The sequence below is a fragment of the Penaeus vannamei genome, chromosome 20 (assembly GCF_042767895.1).
Source record: "Penaeus vannamei isolate JL-2024 chromosome 20, ASM4276789v1, whole genome shotgun sequence".
NCBI classification, from domain to species: domain Eukaryota; kingdom Metazoa; phylum Arthropoda; class Malacostraca; order Decapoda; family Penaeidae; genus Penaeus; species Penaeus vannamei.
The window spans coordinates 11,182,795-11,197,794 of record NC_091568.1 but is presented as its reverse complement, the minus strand read 5'-3'; the positions used below and the strand labels follow the sequence as shown (position 1 = coordinate 11,197,794).

The following is a 15,000-nucleotide window of genomic DNA, read 5'->3' as shown; positions in this document are numbered from 1 at the left end:
GTCATTTGCCCTTTGTGACGGGATGGCATGACATTCATATCATGTTCACAATGATTTTAGGCTATTAGTTGTGTTTGCTCGCAGATAGCTCCACAAATACTTAGTCACCAAGGACTCAACACCAACTGTTCTCTCCATTTTCCTAGAATTTTTTGATTTTTTAAAATCTGTTATTAGTATTAATACATTAATATGATCATCATGTCATTAGCATTAAAAACAGTATTGGTATTATAGCAATGGAAAAAATATAAAAAGATTTAAGGAATTGGGGAATCAGGTAAGGTCACATTCGGCCTTTAATTGACTCCTTATTGTCCAAGCATTTGTAGAGCTGTCTGTTTGCAACATTTTTTTTTTAATACAGTGGTCAATATATGTTACTGTGAAATGTTGACACTGACTTAAACCAAATAAGAAATATAGTTTATTTAGATGCTCCTATGATGTATTGTTCTGTTATTCTTCATTCCATATTCCTTTATATTTGAAAACAGATAACTGGCTGATGCTTACCTTGCTTGGTGGTGATAACTACACCAGCTCTTGCAACAAAGAAGAGCGGAAAGCACACATTATGTTTGTGTGTGATCGCATGCAAGCTGAGGTTTGTGTTGATTTTTTTTCAAATTTTGTTAAACTGAGTAACCAAAGTCTGAATTATAACATCGACTCTATGTAGCCATTGATAATGTGTGTGGGTATGAATGTTGATGTGCATGCATTGAGAATGTATGTTCATGTATGTACCTGTTTGAAATTATTTACAAGTTTATTTGTTTTCTTATTCTCTTTACATTAAATAGAAAAAGGGAGTTATTTTTTGTAATAGTTGAAAGCCTGTGTAAATACAGGAACTAAAAATTGAATGTGTGAATTATGCAGCTTTCTTTTACAGTTGGAAATTCACACTGTTGAGATGCTGAACATCAGTACTTCATGCTACTTGCTGTTTGTTGCTGGACACAAAAGCATCTGTGCCCCTACACCTGCTTCTGGCCTTAGTGGAGGATCAATCTTTCTCATTATGTGAGCTCATCATCATTTTTATTTTTTTTTTTGCTTCACTTTCATGTCTAGTTTACCAGTTCTTATTAGAAATACATACTTAGTTTCAACCACAAAACTCTCAGAGTGATGTTGAATGTTAGTGTTTTTATCAGTAACAAGTTGCAGATTTTCAGGTATTAAAAGTTTCAGACATATTGATGACTATTATTAGAGTTACAGTTGTAACCGTCTCATGTTAAATTATTAGGTGCTTAGGGTACTATACATATTTTAAGGAATTAGTTCACCATATTATTTTTATCATATTACAGAGTTCTGGTGACATTCTGTGCTTATTTCACCTTTGGTTTCTTCTACCTTCGGTTAGTGCGCGGTGCAAAGGGCATTGAACAAATCCCCAATCGTGAATTCTGGTTTACAGTTGGCAACAAACTGGCTGTAAGTATAGAAGAGTTGGTCTATGTATGTCAAGGGCAGGTTATTTGGTGCAGTTGAGCTAAATATGATCCTGGTTTATGTATTTCATTTCTTATGTGTTCGTGATGATTATGTTTTATAGAAGCAGGGTTTGTATATTTCATTTCTTATGTGTTCGTGATGATTATGCTTTATAGAAGCAGTGAACATTGAGAATCACAATATCCTGAGACAATAGCACAGCACCAGAAAGAAGCTGTTTGTCACTGATAGGAAAGGAGTGGAATTTTCTTTGTCATTTTGAACTTAAACTCTTATTATAATTTTCAGTTTTTATTTAAATCCATATTCAGATAAAATATAGTGTCTTTTTTATGTTTTTAATTAATTTCTCTATCTTTTTTATTCTTCCCTAAGGATGGTTGTGGTGCTGTGTGTCGATGCGACCAATACTGTGGCGCTGGAAGACCCCCAAGCTCCTATGATGGGTATTCACCCATTGAGGAACGTTTGGCACAGGATCTTCAGAATACAGACAGAGACTCGGCTCTCCTTAGTCCTTAGAAAAATTCTGTCTCATTATTTTATTTCAAAGGTATTAGTTAGAATTCCTCATTTGAAGGATTGACAATTGTTATTTCCTTTTAGGATGCTGGCACGGAATTATAGCAATAAGGGAATGGCAAATTCATATAGAGAAATATTCAAATAATGTCAGATATATTGTGCATAGAAAAAATAAATAGCACCACCTAGCCTTTCAATTGATTGCTCTGAGCTCCTAAATACCTGCTGACTGGGCAATAAGGTGTTAACCATGGAGAGTAAACCCTAAAGAACAGATTTCCTATAGGGCATTAGTTCAGATGGCTGAAATAAAAAGCTAAATATTAAGAAGATCAATGAAAGGAAGAAAATACATATGTATAAACTTATGTTCTAACTATAAATATGAGTAAGACAAAAAAAGTGAGACAAAGGCCGTAAAGTATGTCAAAATAAAAATAGAACAGTTCTTGCAAGTAAGATGTGCAAATTGAAAATACATATATGTGAAGAAACATACATACAGCTGGTCCTTAATATTCATCAACATTTTGGTAATGTGTGCCGTACATGTTGCTAGTATTATTAAGGAAGTCTATAGGTAAATTTTGGAGTTGCATCATTCCCCAGACATAGATACATGATAACTATATTAGAAGTAATGAAAGAATATATTTCTTAAGTGGTGGTATTACATAATCCATCTGTCTTATCCTAGAATATGTAGTGATTATATCACTTTCAAGACCAAAACTACATCAAGGGTTATTTAAATCACACAGAAAATTGGGTTTCACAAAAATACACTTATTTGTGCATGGTATGCGGTGCAACTTAAAGCTAATGTTAACAATGATGGGGCCATGGAGACTAGTGCTGCCCACCATTTATGATAGTAAGAGGATGGGAAGAGAATATCCACAGTCACTGGTGTATTTACCGATATTATATATTTGTATATATTCTAGAACTTTGAGTTTTACTTGTTTGTACTTTTACAGGTGTTTGTTATTTTTTCACACTCAGTTTTTGTGTCTAAGTATTAATATGTAATTAGGCCAAGTCTGAGGAAAATTATATTGGCAAATAAAACTTCATGAATGTAAAGGACCAACTGTCTATGCAAAAGCATTTATACCTCATTTTCATTAACAGAAAAAGTAGAAAGAAAAATGATGTGTGAATAGGGAATAATCTGTTCAACCTTTGCTGCCTCCAGAAGATGAGATACTTCCATAAGGAAAGAGAGTAAACATCATGACATTTTATGCATCCATGAATGTTGTCAAGATGTCTGTGTGGGAAAAAATGCTCCTTGTACCCCTGCTTAAATGTTTAACAGATCAAGAATAAAAACTGATCCTGTCAAAACATAAGACAGTAGCAGGAGATGTTTGTGAGGTTGGAGTTTTCGGAAATATGGTAGTCCCAAAGAATTAAGAAAAAACAACATGTAATGAAATAAAGTATTGGGCGTGCCAGCAAATGGCAGGCAGCACAATAGGGGATGGAGGTATGATAGAATATCAGATTCATTAGAAGTGAAAACTTGACCAACTTAGAAGAGATATCCAATGAACCAAAGAAGAAATGGGAAAAGGGAATAAGAAATGGGAGGTCAAGATAAAGGAACAAAAATAGAAAGCTAGGTATGTTTGCACAAAACACCAAAAAGTGCAACTGAAAAGAAAGGTAAGCAGAGAAGCAGGATAAATGTGATAATATAAATACCTTAACTGAAAAGGATGAAGAATTGGAAAGAAACAGCTGTCTATCATTATGTTAAACTATTAGCTACTTCTCTAAGTAGAGTTGGGAGTTTTATTTGAAATTATTATACCATCAGAATAGTGTAACACTTCCAGAACTATTGTTTTCAGTTATGAAATAACACCTGTAAAGGGCAATCTCTAAGAAAGGAAAAATTATACAAAAGGGATGGTAAAATTCAGAGACTTGTAGGGTAAACAGCTGAATAGGGTGCTTGCACATAGTGAAATATAATTTGTTTATCTGTTAAATAATAGCAATCATTGCTTTCTCATGGTTAACAGTATTGAGTTGACAGAGAAGAGGGACTTATGTCTTTGTCTCAATATAATTTGTTTGAGTAATTTACCATTCTCCTTGCCAGTATAGTGTGCCAGCATTCTGAAGAGAAAAACAGATATGGTCATGGCAAAATAGGAAAAATTATAAAGTTATAATAATTTTATGGAGTCAATATTTGATATTGACAAGTATTGACCAGTTATGTAAGGCTGCATAACAAAATTATGTCAAAGATCTACTTTCAGTAGTTGTCAGTAGTTTATGATTAATAATGTGCCTCAAGTTTTTCCAGGTTTATTGATGTATTTATCACTTTTTGAAGGCTTAATTGTAAGCCAAAATATTTGTCTGCACCTTTGGATCATGTCTTTCATAAGAGTTATTCCAGAATATATTACCTTGCATTATCCCTCTTTGTGCTTTACATGTCTATTTATTGAATTAGACAATGAAGTGAGATGTTTTGGACAGCAATCCTTTTCCTATGAAACTGAATTTCACTGATTGGTTGACAGACTTGCATGGAAACCTTAATTTGTGTGCCACACATAAGGCTTTGTAAAATTTAGGGTACTGTGGGAGATGATTTTACATCCACTCCATTGTCCTCCTCCCTCTTTTTCAGTTCCAATCTCAGTCATGTGATACATACACTTTAGTGAATATGATTTCTGAGTTGGATTTTCTCAGTTTGATATAGCTTAAGCATATTATTTAAGTCGGATAACTGAGATAGTTTAATTGTGTTATGCATAACTATTAAGATGTCTAGCTAAAGGTTTAAGACAAATGTGAATAGAATGAAACACATTTTTAGCAGCAAGTGAAATTGCACAAATGATTTGTAAATTGTGTTAATTTAGAGACAGAAAACATATTAGATAGGAAATTTAAGTATTGACTTGCCTAATATGATTGCTTAAATAAGATAATGTGATAATGCTATTTCTTAGTGACTGAGAGTCTCTTAAAAATGACATAGTGTTTGCCAACCAATAATAATGGCATTTGGATTTTGAAGTCAAATCTACAATCTAAATAAGTGTATGAGTATATGCATGAGGCAGGTGTAGGCATAATAATGATGTTCCGTTACACACCACTTTATTATTAAGATTTGGAGAGAAGCAGATATTAAAGTGAATATACTGTAGACTTGTAATGTTCTGTTTTACTGTTTTTTTATTATTGACTTATTTTTAATGTGGCTTTTTTGAAATATTAAGGTATTTTCAAGTAGTGAGATGAGATTTAGATTTTCTCTGGACATTGATATCAATATTATATTGTTCAGATAATAAGTAGATAGGATCACAAAAAAACCCTGAAGGAGTGGGTGAGGAATATTGTAGAATATTTTGGATGTGAACAAGTAAAAAATCTGGTTGATGAATCTGTGATGTTCTAGCGAGGGTAATAGCTTTAATGACAAAAAATAGTTTTATATTTCAATATTTTCAAGTATTGTTGTAGGCTTCAAGATTGCTTCAGATAAATTATATGAGGTAATATTTTGACAGAAAATGAATGGCGCATTTTGTGTTATAACACAATTTTTTTTTATAAACTTAGATGTCACTGTGACTGCTTATTTTTCTGCACTTGTGTGTGAAGATATTAAGTACTAGGATGTGAACGTTGTTGATTATATAGGCTTCTGTAACAAAAGACTGCCATGTTTTTTTAAGTATTTATTTTATTGTTATTCTTGTTCCCAGTAACCATCCATACATGTGCCTTTATTGATGCATTGAACAGGGACATGGTTAGTGTCAATGTTCAAACTATATGTGTGAAAAAATACTTTTATGCCTTTTCTGATGGTGCTTGGCTTGAAAGACCTTCCTGATTTTTCACCATGTTTAAATCTTCCAAACATAGACCATACATAAAATTAGGAATATGTCATGGATTAAAGGAAAAGAAAATTCACTTTGATGAGCTTTCAGTGCAGGGAGATTAAAACAAATGAAAGAAGGAAGCTATTGAATCTTGATTATGAACTTCAGTAAGGATGAAAAAGTTCAGAACTTCATGTGCTATTGGATAGGAAAAATGCATTGTTTGCTGGTTTCTCTGCTTTTATATATTTTACCTAAGATCTTTCAAATATGGAAATTTGTAGTATAAATAATTTGACCTCTTTTGTAGATTTTTGTTTTGTTTCACTCCGTGTTCACACTTACTAGCAATGATAATAGCCATATTTCATCCTTTTAGGGTTAAGGATGACTATATTAAGACTTATTGTAAGAAACTAAACAGGTCATTATGTTGGATTGTATTCATAATTCATGTTTATAGTTTATTTTTGTGTTCACTTATGGTAGTTTATTATCATTGGAATTTCTCAGTTCATGTCATTCCCGTTTTTTTTTCTTTTTCCCCCTTTTTTTACAGTGATGAATTTTGTCATTGATTTTTTTTTACTCATATTTTGATGTGGTGCTCTCTAAATTTTTAACATTCCACTTACTTTATTAAGAAAAAAAAAAAGGATGGTAAAGAACAAAAGAAATAAGGTAAGTAGAACTCACACGCACTCACATAGGCATGCTCACACACACACACACACACACACACACACACACACACACACACACACACACACACACACACACACACACACACACACACACACACACACACACACACACACACACAACACACACACACACACACACACACATACACACACACACACACACACACACACACACACACACACACACACACACACACACACACACACACACACACACACACACACACACACACACACACACACACACACACACACACACACACACACACACACACACACACACACACACTCACTCACTCACTCACTCACTCACTCACTCACTCACTCACTCACTCACTCACTCACTCACTCACTCACTCACTCACTCACTCACTCACTCACTCACTCACTCACTCACTTACTTGCACCCCCCACCCCCCACACACACAGTAAATGATAATCAGTTTATATCTGTGGTATTTTTTCTTATTTCTTTTAATTGGCAGATAAGGCATTATTTTATCCACAAAATAAGTAATTTTTGTGTGTCAGTACTAGAGTTGTAACAAGAACTAGTCTAAAGGTGGATTACAGAAGCAAGAAAGTTTAAATGTAGTTTATCTAACCCTTATCTGTATATATGTACAGTATATTGTATAGGTCTGTATGCAGCTATCTTTTGTTTTGTAGAACTTGCCATGCACTACCCTGGTGCAATTGAGTATACAGGGTGTGCAAGAAAAAGTGGAGAATGTAATGGCTGATTGTGCTGTGGACAACATGCCATAGTTTCAAGTAATCACTAAATATGGTTATGCATTTTCATAGGTGAAGAAATGTAAAACTCTTACTTTGCACAAACCTGTGGCATTTACACATCCTGAACTAAGTACATGTTAGGCACTATGTGCAGTCACCCACTAGAGTGAAGAATTAGAAATGCAGAAAATATATGTTTTTTCAGAAGTCTACATTTTTGGCTGTGGCATATGACTTTTTAGTAATTTCAAAGGCTGTATCTACTCACTGATTGGATGCAGGGCAACACATATCCATGTAGCAAATATGAGAATCAATATTCACTGAAGGTTAAGTGACTGACTCAGAGCTGCCAACTTTTGAAAAATGGTGATTAGGGTTATCTCTATATTTTGACACAAACATGATCTTCCTCAGAAAAGGGATTCCACTGTTGTAATTGGTTAACAGTGCATGGTCAGCTAACTTTCAACAAAACATTTGATTGTTTTAAAGATGGATTTACCATAGGCCAGTCCACAACTTGTGGGCCAAGATCTGCTGTATTCCTGATATAGTGTGAACTAGAAAATGACTGAGGGAGAAGATCTGCATTTTTTAATTATCAGTGAAACTGAGTACAGCCCTGACATGTCAATTTCTTGGTATTGTATTCTACATGTCACAACATAATTTTACTTCTGCTTGACTTCAGGGAGCTGAGTAAGTATTCTCCACAATCTGACCAATCTTTGGTATTGACTGGGCAGTTTGCTGGGGAGATAGAGACAGTTCTGGTACAAGTATTAAGAGTTGGATGAGGTTCTGCAGGGATGGGGTTGCCAGAGAGATCACTTAGTTTTGATAATGCTATAACTTCAGCTTCAGATCTGACTGTTGTGAGAAGGGCCTGATCGCGTCCGATAAGGAAAGGGACTCTGCCTACATGTTTTTGGAGACATTGTTGAAAGAGGAGAGTGTTGCTTGAGTAAGGAGCTGTAGGGGGGATCACGAAAAATCAGTCCCATTTAGCTGGGCTAAATAGAGTAGTTAAGATATTTGTAGGGTTGGTGGTGGTAGAAGGACGGGGGCGTGTGGAAGCGGGAATGTTGTTGAGGGGGGTAGTTTTACGGAGAGATGGAGAATAAGGCTGTAAGGTAGTAATAAGGGAGGTTGGGGTGTTTGATGAAGGTTGTAGGGGTAGAGTTGATGAATTTGAGGGAGGATAGGAATGTCTTCTGGAGATTGAGTCTCTGCTTGGGTGGGTGATACACTAGTAGGCATTGAGGAGTGGGTAGTAGTTTCAGTGTTCGGAGTCGTGGTCGAAGGAGAGTCTGGGGTTGGGGAGCTGATGGTGCTATTTGATGAAGGGGCATGCCTCATTGCCCCTAATAGGGGTATTACATCTTCATTACTGGCCATGGGAAGCCTTGATTATGTAAAGGGACAGAAACAGTGCCCCTTAAAGGAGTAATGGCAAGACAATTAAATCTGGGGAGTACCGTGCCCATGGTTCCCACAGGCCGTTCAGGACTGGCAGAAGGTCAGCCTTTCATCATTTCAGCATGGCTCTTACACCTTAGCAAGTAGATAATAGAAGGGGTTGGAGAAGGGACGGAAACAAAAAGCTGGAGGGGGAAAGACCATGCAAAATTAGTTGAGTCGAGGGCTGAGGCCCTAGGCAGGGGAGATCACTGCATTGGGTCTCGGTCTCCGTCTCCTAAGCCCCCCTACGACAAAAATGGGCAAGGGATTGGGGGGGAGGACGAGGATAAGAGGAAGATGGGTTTGTGTGGATTGTAGTTCTGTGGGGGAGGAGGACAATAAGGATAAAGAGTAGTAACAAGGGAAGAGGGGGTAGACACTGAAGAGGACTGTGTAGCAGGAGATAAAGAGGAGAATGTTGGGAGAGAGGAAGGGGTGCTTTCTGGAGGTTGAGTAATAACCTGGGTGGGTGTTTTGGAATGGTTAGAGTTGTCTGTAAGTGTCTAAGAAAGGGTATTAGTATTGGGGTCGGAGCCGTGGTCAAAGGATGGGCAGGGGTCTGAAAGCCAAAATCAAATTCAGATAAGCTATTTGACGAAGGGGCAAGCCTTAATGCTCTTATGAAGGGTACAGAATCTTCATTATTGGCTATGGTGAGCCTGAGTAAAATGGGGAAAAGAAACGGTCTATGCCTCAGGGTCCACCTAACGGGTAAGGGCTAGGCAATTAACCCAATGCCGACGTATGGACAAAGTGGAACGTATGGACGGGGTTGTTGGCGCGCATTGGCAGTTTCCCCTGTTTGCACCCAGCTCGTTCGGTAGTTTGCACACGACATTTAGCACCTAAAAGGTTTTATTTTGCTATAATTTATAAAAATATTAAAATTTTGAAGGTTTACCTTCATTATAGGTACCATTGCCTAAAATCTTTACCATATAAATGAAGCCGCTACTATCGGAGAAAAACAAACTCCGTCCAATGAGCCAGTGGTGCGGGAATGGGCATGGCACGATGCCACCCGTCTTTCGGTCCACAACAGCCATGGCATGTACGTACATGCCACCCATCGGCTAGGGGTCAACCAAGGGAATAATGTGCCCATGGCACCTGGAGGCCATTGTGACTGACACAAAGCCAGCCTTTCATCCTTTCAGCATGGCTCTCACACCTTAGGAATGGGATAGAAGAAGGGGATGAAGAAGATACAGAAGACAGGAGAGAAGAAAAGACCAAACATTATTAGTTGAGGTGAGGGCTGAGGCCTAAGTCAGAGGTGATCCCCTACATTGGGCCTCAGTCCTCATCTCCTAAACCCTCCCACGACAACAATGACCAAGGTATTGGGAGGGAAGTCAAACAAGGTTTCTCATTATATTAAGTATTAAGTACTTCCTCAAATATTTTATTACCAAATGTGAAAAATGTAAAAGTCCTCATCTCCTAAACCCTCCCATGACAACAATGACCAAGGTATTGGGAGGGAAGTCAAACAAGGGTTTTTCATTTTACTAAGTATTAAGTACTTCCTCAAATATTTTATTACCAAATGTGAAAAATATAGGTATGTAAAAGAATAAAAATGTATAAAAATACCAGAAATTATTTCAAATAATTCACGGTAAAGGCTCTTATATTCAATAATCAGTCCGTTATAAATGCTAAGTTGTATCATGTTTTACACAACTTTCATGACACTCAAATATCACTGTAAAACAATGCTAAACATTGGTTTTGTTGCCAATCTAAATGTTAAATTAAACACATATTTAGGAGTTATTTCTGGTTACATGCTAAGGTGTAAAAATCTGAATGTTAAAAAGTCCAGGACAAGTATTTTTCAACTATGGACAGAGTATTTACTTTAGTCTAGCTTCAAGTAATCTTTTATGTACAAGTTTCACATGGAGGACATTTCTTTGATTATTTATGCTTGAGATTCTAGCTAAAGATGAATTTATCACAGACTTCATATACCTGTACATAGTAAAAACAACAACAACTAAACAATATAAATACTTATTTTTTCTGTATATAAAAATATTGGACACAAAAGATATTTTACCTAAGATATATACAAAGGAATTAACAAAACGTATCTTCTCACTGAATTAGATAAAATAATGTGAGATATTATGCTGTAAAGCTCATATATCACACTAAAAAAAAGAGCCTTCAATCAGATCCCTTTCATAAGACTAGACTATCTCTCTACTCGATTCTTTTTATTATGTTCACACTGTTCATTCATGAGCTTGCGTTTGGTGCTACTACTGCTGTCTGAATTACTTGTCTTCTCCTTATCAGGGGGGCCTGTACAGGGATTAGAAGGCTCTGTAAGGCAGTCTGTGATGACATCAGATGCATTTTTGACTAACTTAACTTGCCTCTTTTTGCAGTATTCCGTAAGTGCTGACATCTTTTCTTTCATGAACTGGATTTCCTGTGTGACATTTCCCTGAATATACTCCTGCAAAGACAGTGATGAAATCAGATTAATAAGTAAAATGCAAAAAAGGAAAGGAGGGAAAGTGATGATAGAGAACAGTAATCGGTGAGCTGAAGATGGAGATGGGAATGAGAGATTGTTATAAAATTAACACAAACATTATTCTACATCTTGATGTGTGCTAATATTTTGAATAAATAAATGTTCTAGACATCAAAGGTCATATAGCACTATGGTAAAGTATTGTGGTGAAAGGGGTTTAGAGAAGTTCTTTATTAGAACAAAATGTCTTAGATTTCAAATCATATAGCATTGTAAGATAGTATGGTAGTGAAAAAGGTAGACAGAGGGGGAGTAAATGGGGTAGGATAAGGATTGATAGGAGGGGAAGGGTTAATGGCCATAGCCATCATGACATCATCATGTACTATGCCTATACGCATCATAACTCACTCACCCACTCACTGAGTGTACATAGCACAAACCCTGCCAGAAAAACTAAACTGATAATTCTGGCCCTGTCTTGATAGGTTTATTAAGGATTATAGTTGATTAGATCGAATGGAGGGTATTTATAGATCTGAAAAAGGAGAACTGGTTGTTAATTGAAAAGGTTCTCAACCGATATAGACCTTATTTGGAAGGTCATATTTACTGAAGGTAATCTTGGCAATATTGACATGGGGCTAATGGCAGCCTCTAGGAGATACAGTGTAACACTGTACTAATACTGTATCATAGTCAGTAAAGTAGGCAAACAGGTCTTCACAGTCTGATTGATCCTTGTCATAGACAAGGCAATCAGCTGGGGAGATGAAACAGTTCCAGTACTAGTATTAAGGGAGGAGTGGGGTTGAGCAGGAATAGGTTTACCAATAAGGTCATCCAGCATAGATATTGCATGGGCTTGAGATTCAGATGTAACTGTGAAAAGGTGTAAGAATCAGGATGGCTGTGGAAGGAAACTTTGCCTACTTGTTTTTGAAAAATCATCTAATGGTTATAAGATCCTTACTTTGTATTTCTTCAGGTGTTGTGACTTCTGTGGATGGAGGATAACTTCATCTTTGTCATACATAACCTGACTGCAGAGTTCACAAAAGAAGACTGTTGTTGAATGAAGAAATTCCACTCCTGTAATAATAATTAACAATAATGATAATGATAATAAAGTGGATAATACAAAAATAATGTGATGCAAGTAATTTATATTTCTGTGGGCAATACAGGATCTTAAGGAATGAAAATAGTATCAAAGCATTGGTAACAGTATACATTTCCCCTCCCTTCAATCTGAAAAAAATTGCATGGCAGAAATGACTGTTAATGAGAATATTAACAGGTATGGTCTCCTGTATAAAATATGAAATATTTCAAGACAGATTATAAACCTATGTCAGTTTTGTTTACAGAGAGATGACTTCACATGCTCTTAATCACCTAGGAGTCAATGGCTAGGCTTGAGAAGTTTACTACATTCCTTGAAAATTCAAGGAAGTGGTTAAACAGGTGAGATCAGATAGGCCAAGTAACTGACTCCTTAATAACCAAATATTTTTGGACTGGCATGTATACATAACCCCTAACATTAACCCAATGCCCCCAGGAAAAGGTGTTTACTTTAGTATTGTTTTGTTAAATGTCTGCACATAGATGGCTCTGCCAGTGCTTAGCCACAAAGGAGGCGATTAGTAGACCTTGTAACCAGGGCTGGAATTCTAAGGAAATTTGTCTGCTAAATGGAAACAAAGAATGACCAACGGCCAGAGATTTCAGGTCACAATTTTTTCTGTTGGCTATATTTTTGTTGTTATTACGACTACAGATGGTTTGATACAAATGAGAGTATTTAGAGTAATATTAAAATATTTTCCCATGCTAAAATAAATTGAAACCATCCTAGTATGAACTGATAGAATGTGGCAGACTAAATGTCATCACAGCAAAAATTTCATCCTGTCACTTCAACTAGGTCTTCCAGCAAGGCATCATCAAAGGCATATATTATTCATGTTTATTGTTTGCGAAAATGCATTATCGTGTCTTATCCCTTCTAGATGATATGTTTATCTGTAATTATTTCGTTATTGCTTGTGTCTTTACTACATTCTTTGAATCTAAACATATTGTGTTCTTTGAAACCTCACTTCCTTTTACTTGCCATGCTAACTGTATTCACACATACATGTTGATGACCTGCTTTACTCACCTAATTGACTGCTCTACATGGAATTCACTCTAGGATTATGAATTGTAATAATTGCCATACGTTTATAACTGATTCTAACTCAGTATCATAATCAATAATTTGCCAAGTGACTAGGTTACCCATGTGCTTGGCAAATTATTGATGATAAGACTGCCAGGATATGCAAACACTGCGGCGAGCCTAATGCCACCCTGTTACATTACTTGCTGAATTGTGAACACACACAATTTTTATGACGGACCACCCACCACAGCCGCCGGGCTGGTAAAAAGGGCATGCCACATGCTTACTCCGTGGCAGCAGGATCACTTGCTTGCAATTTGGCCACCATGATAAGCATACAGTTCAAAGAAAACACATGAGTTAACTAGAAATAGTTGACACAGGCCGGGCCACTCTAGAGACAAGGGCCGGGTGAAGCATGACTTCGCAAATCTAACTAAACTGAACTCACTTTAATGATGTCTTCTCTCAATGTTTGATATCTTGTCCCCAAGTAAAGCTAGAATTTATGCTTCTTTAGTTTTAAGGTATTGATGAATATGTAACATTTAACTAACTGACGGAGTCGAAATCTGTTGCAATAAGGGTGATGCACTACTGACACCATGCTTTACATAGGCATACATAGTTATTATCACCGCAAGTTAGTTAGTTAGCTCATGGCTGTAAAAACTGGTATCATGCCTCGTTGTACAGAAATTCTACTACAAAGAAATCACGCTCAGCTGCATGCTGAATCTAATATATATATATATATATATATATATATATATATATATATATATATATATATATATATATATATATATATATATATATATATATATATATATATATATATATATTCTACTTTAACAGATAGTGTTCAGGGTTCCACTGTTTAAAACATCATCTTATATTCATACCATCTCTCCAAAATGTGCTTTATTGATAACCAAAAAATAGAGGAGGAGGAGGAGGAGGAGGAGGAGGAGGAGGAGGAGGAGGAGGAGGAGGAGGAGGAGGAGGAGGAGAAGATGAAGAGGAAGAAGAAGAAGAAGATGAAGATGAAGATGAAGATGAAGATGAAGATGAAGATGAAGATGAAGATGAAGATGAAGATGAAGATGAAGATGAAGATGAGGAAGAAGAAAAAATCATAAGAAAAATAAGTTATGACAAATATTATTAAAAAAGAAATTTGTTACACACAAAATACACAAATGAAGGAATCTATGTATGATGAATCTTATTAAAGAAAGAAAAGAAAAGAAAAGAAAAGAAAAGAAAAGAAAAGAAAAGAAAAAAAAAAGAAGAAAAAAAACAACAACAAAAAAACGGGCAAGAGAATCCAGGTTTGGAACGAATTGGAAAACCACATAGAATCATGGGGAAAAAAATGTAAAAGTCTATTAAACTCCTTTTATGAGAGCATGAATTATCATAAAATTTAGACTCTCTGGCTGAAGGAGGTACAGAAAATACAGAACTGCAAACCTTGTGGTGGTGTATCATCAACTTTTTCGTCATTTCCTTTACATCTACTCCCAGTAACTCTGCCTTGAGTTTGACTGTCATTCTGAAAAG

General features: G+C 36.0%; 2 protein-coding genes across 2 annotated transcripts in view; one reads left to right on the top strand and one right to left on the bottom strand.

Annotated features, from left to right (window-relative positions):
- The window catches only part of LOC113822116 (cation-dependent mannose-6-phosphate receptor), a 24,350-nt gene extending 18,172 nt beyond the window's left edge, over nt 1-6,178 (top strand). The window contains exons 3-6 of the mRNA XM_070135000.1: nt 498-607; nt 899-1,029; nt 1,323-1,449; nt 1,846-6,178. Coding sequence (XP_069991101.1) covers nt 498-607; nt 899-1,029; nt 1,323-1,449; nt 1,846-1,992 — 515 coding nt within the window. The 3' untranslated portion in view covers nt 1,993-6,178. The remainder of the gene's footprint in view (nt 1-497; nt 608-898; nt 1,030-1,322; nt 1,450-1,845) is intronic.
- Nucleotides 6,179-10,272: 4,094 nt separating this feature from the next.
- Nucleotides 10,273-14,994, bottom strand: LOC138865237 (uncharacterized). The gene is made up of 3 exons (XM_070135001.1): nt 14,911-14,994; nt 12,238-12,356; nt 10,273-11,243 (listed from the first exon to the last, which is right to left on the bottom strand). The coding sequence occupies exons 2-3, from the start codon at nt 12,298-12,300 to the stop codon at nt 10,977-10,979; spliced, it is 330 nt and encodes a 109-aa protein (XP_069991102.1). The 5' UTR covers nt 12,301-12,356; nt 14,911-14,994; the 3' UTR covers nt 10,273-10,976.
- Between the last annotated feature and the right edge of the window lie 6 nt (nt 14,995-15,000).

Excerpts from the sequence above, each read along its gene's own strand:
- LOC138865237 (XM_070135001.1), bottom strand. The coding sequence starts at position 12,300 with ATGTATGACAAAGATGAAGTTATCCTCCATCCACAGAAGTCACAACAC. Across the intron at positions 11,244-12,237 it reads AACACCTGAAGAAATACAAA|GAGTATATTCAGGGAAATGT; the intron begins GTAAGGATCTTA and ends CTGTCTTTGCAG.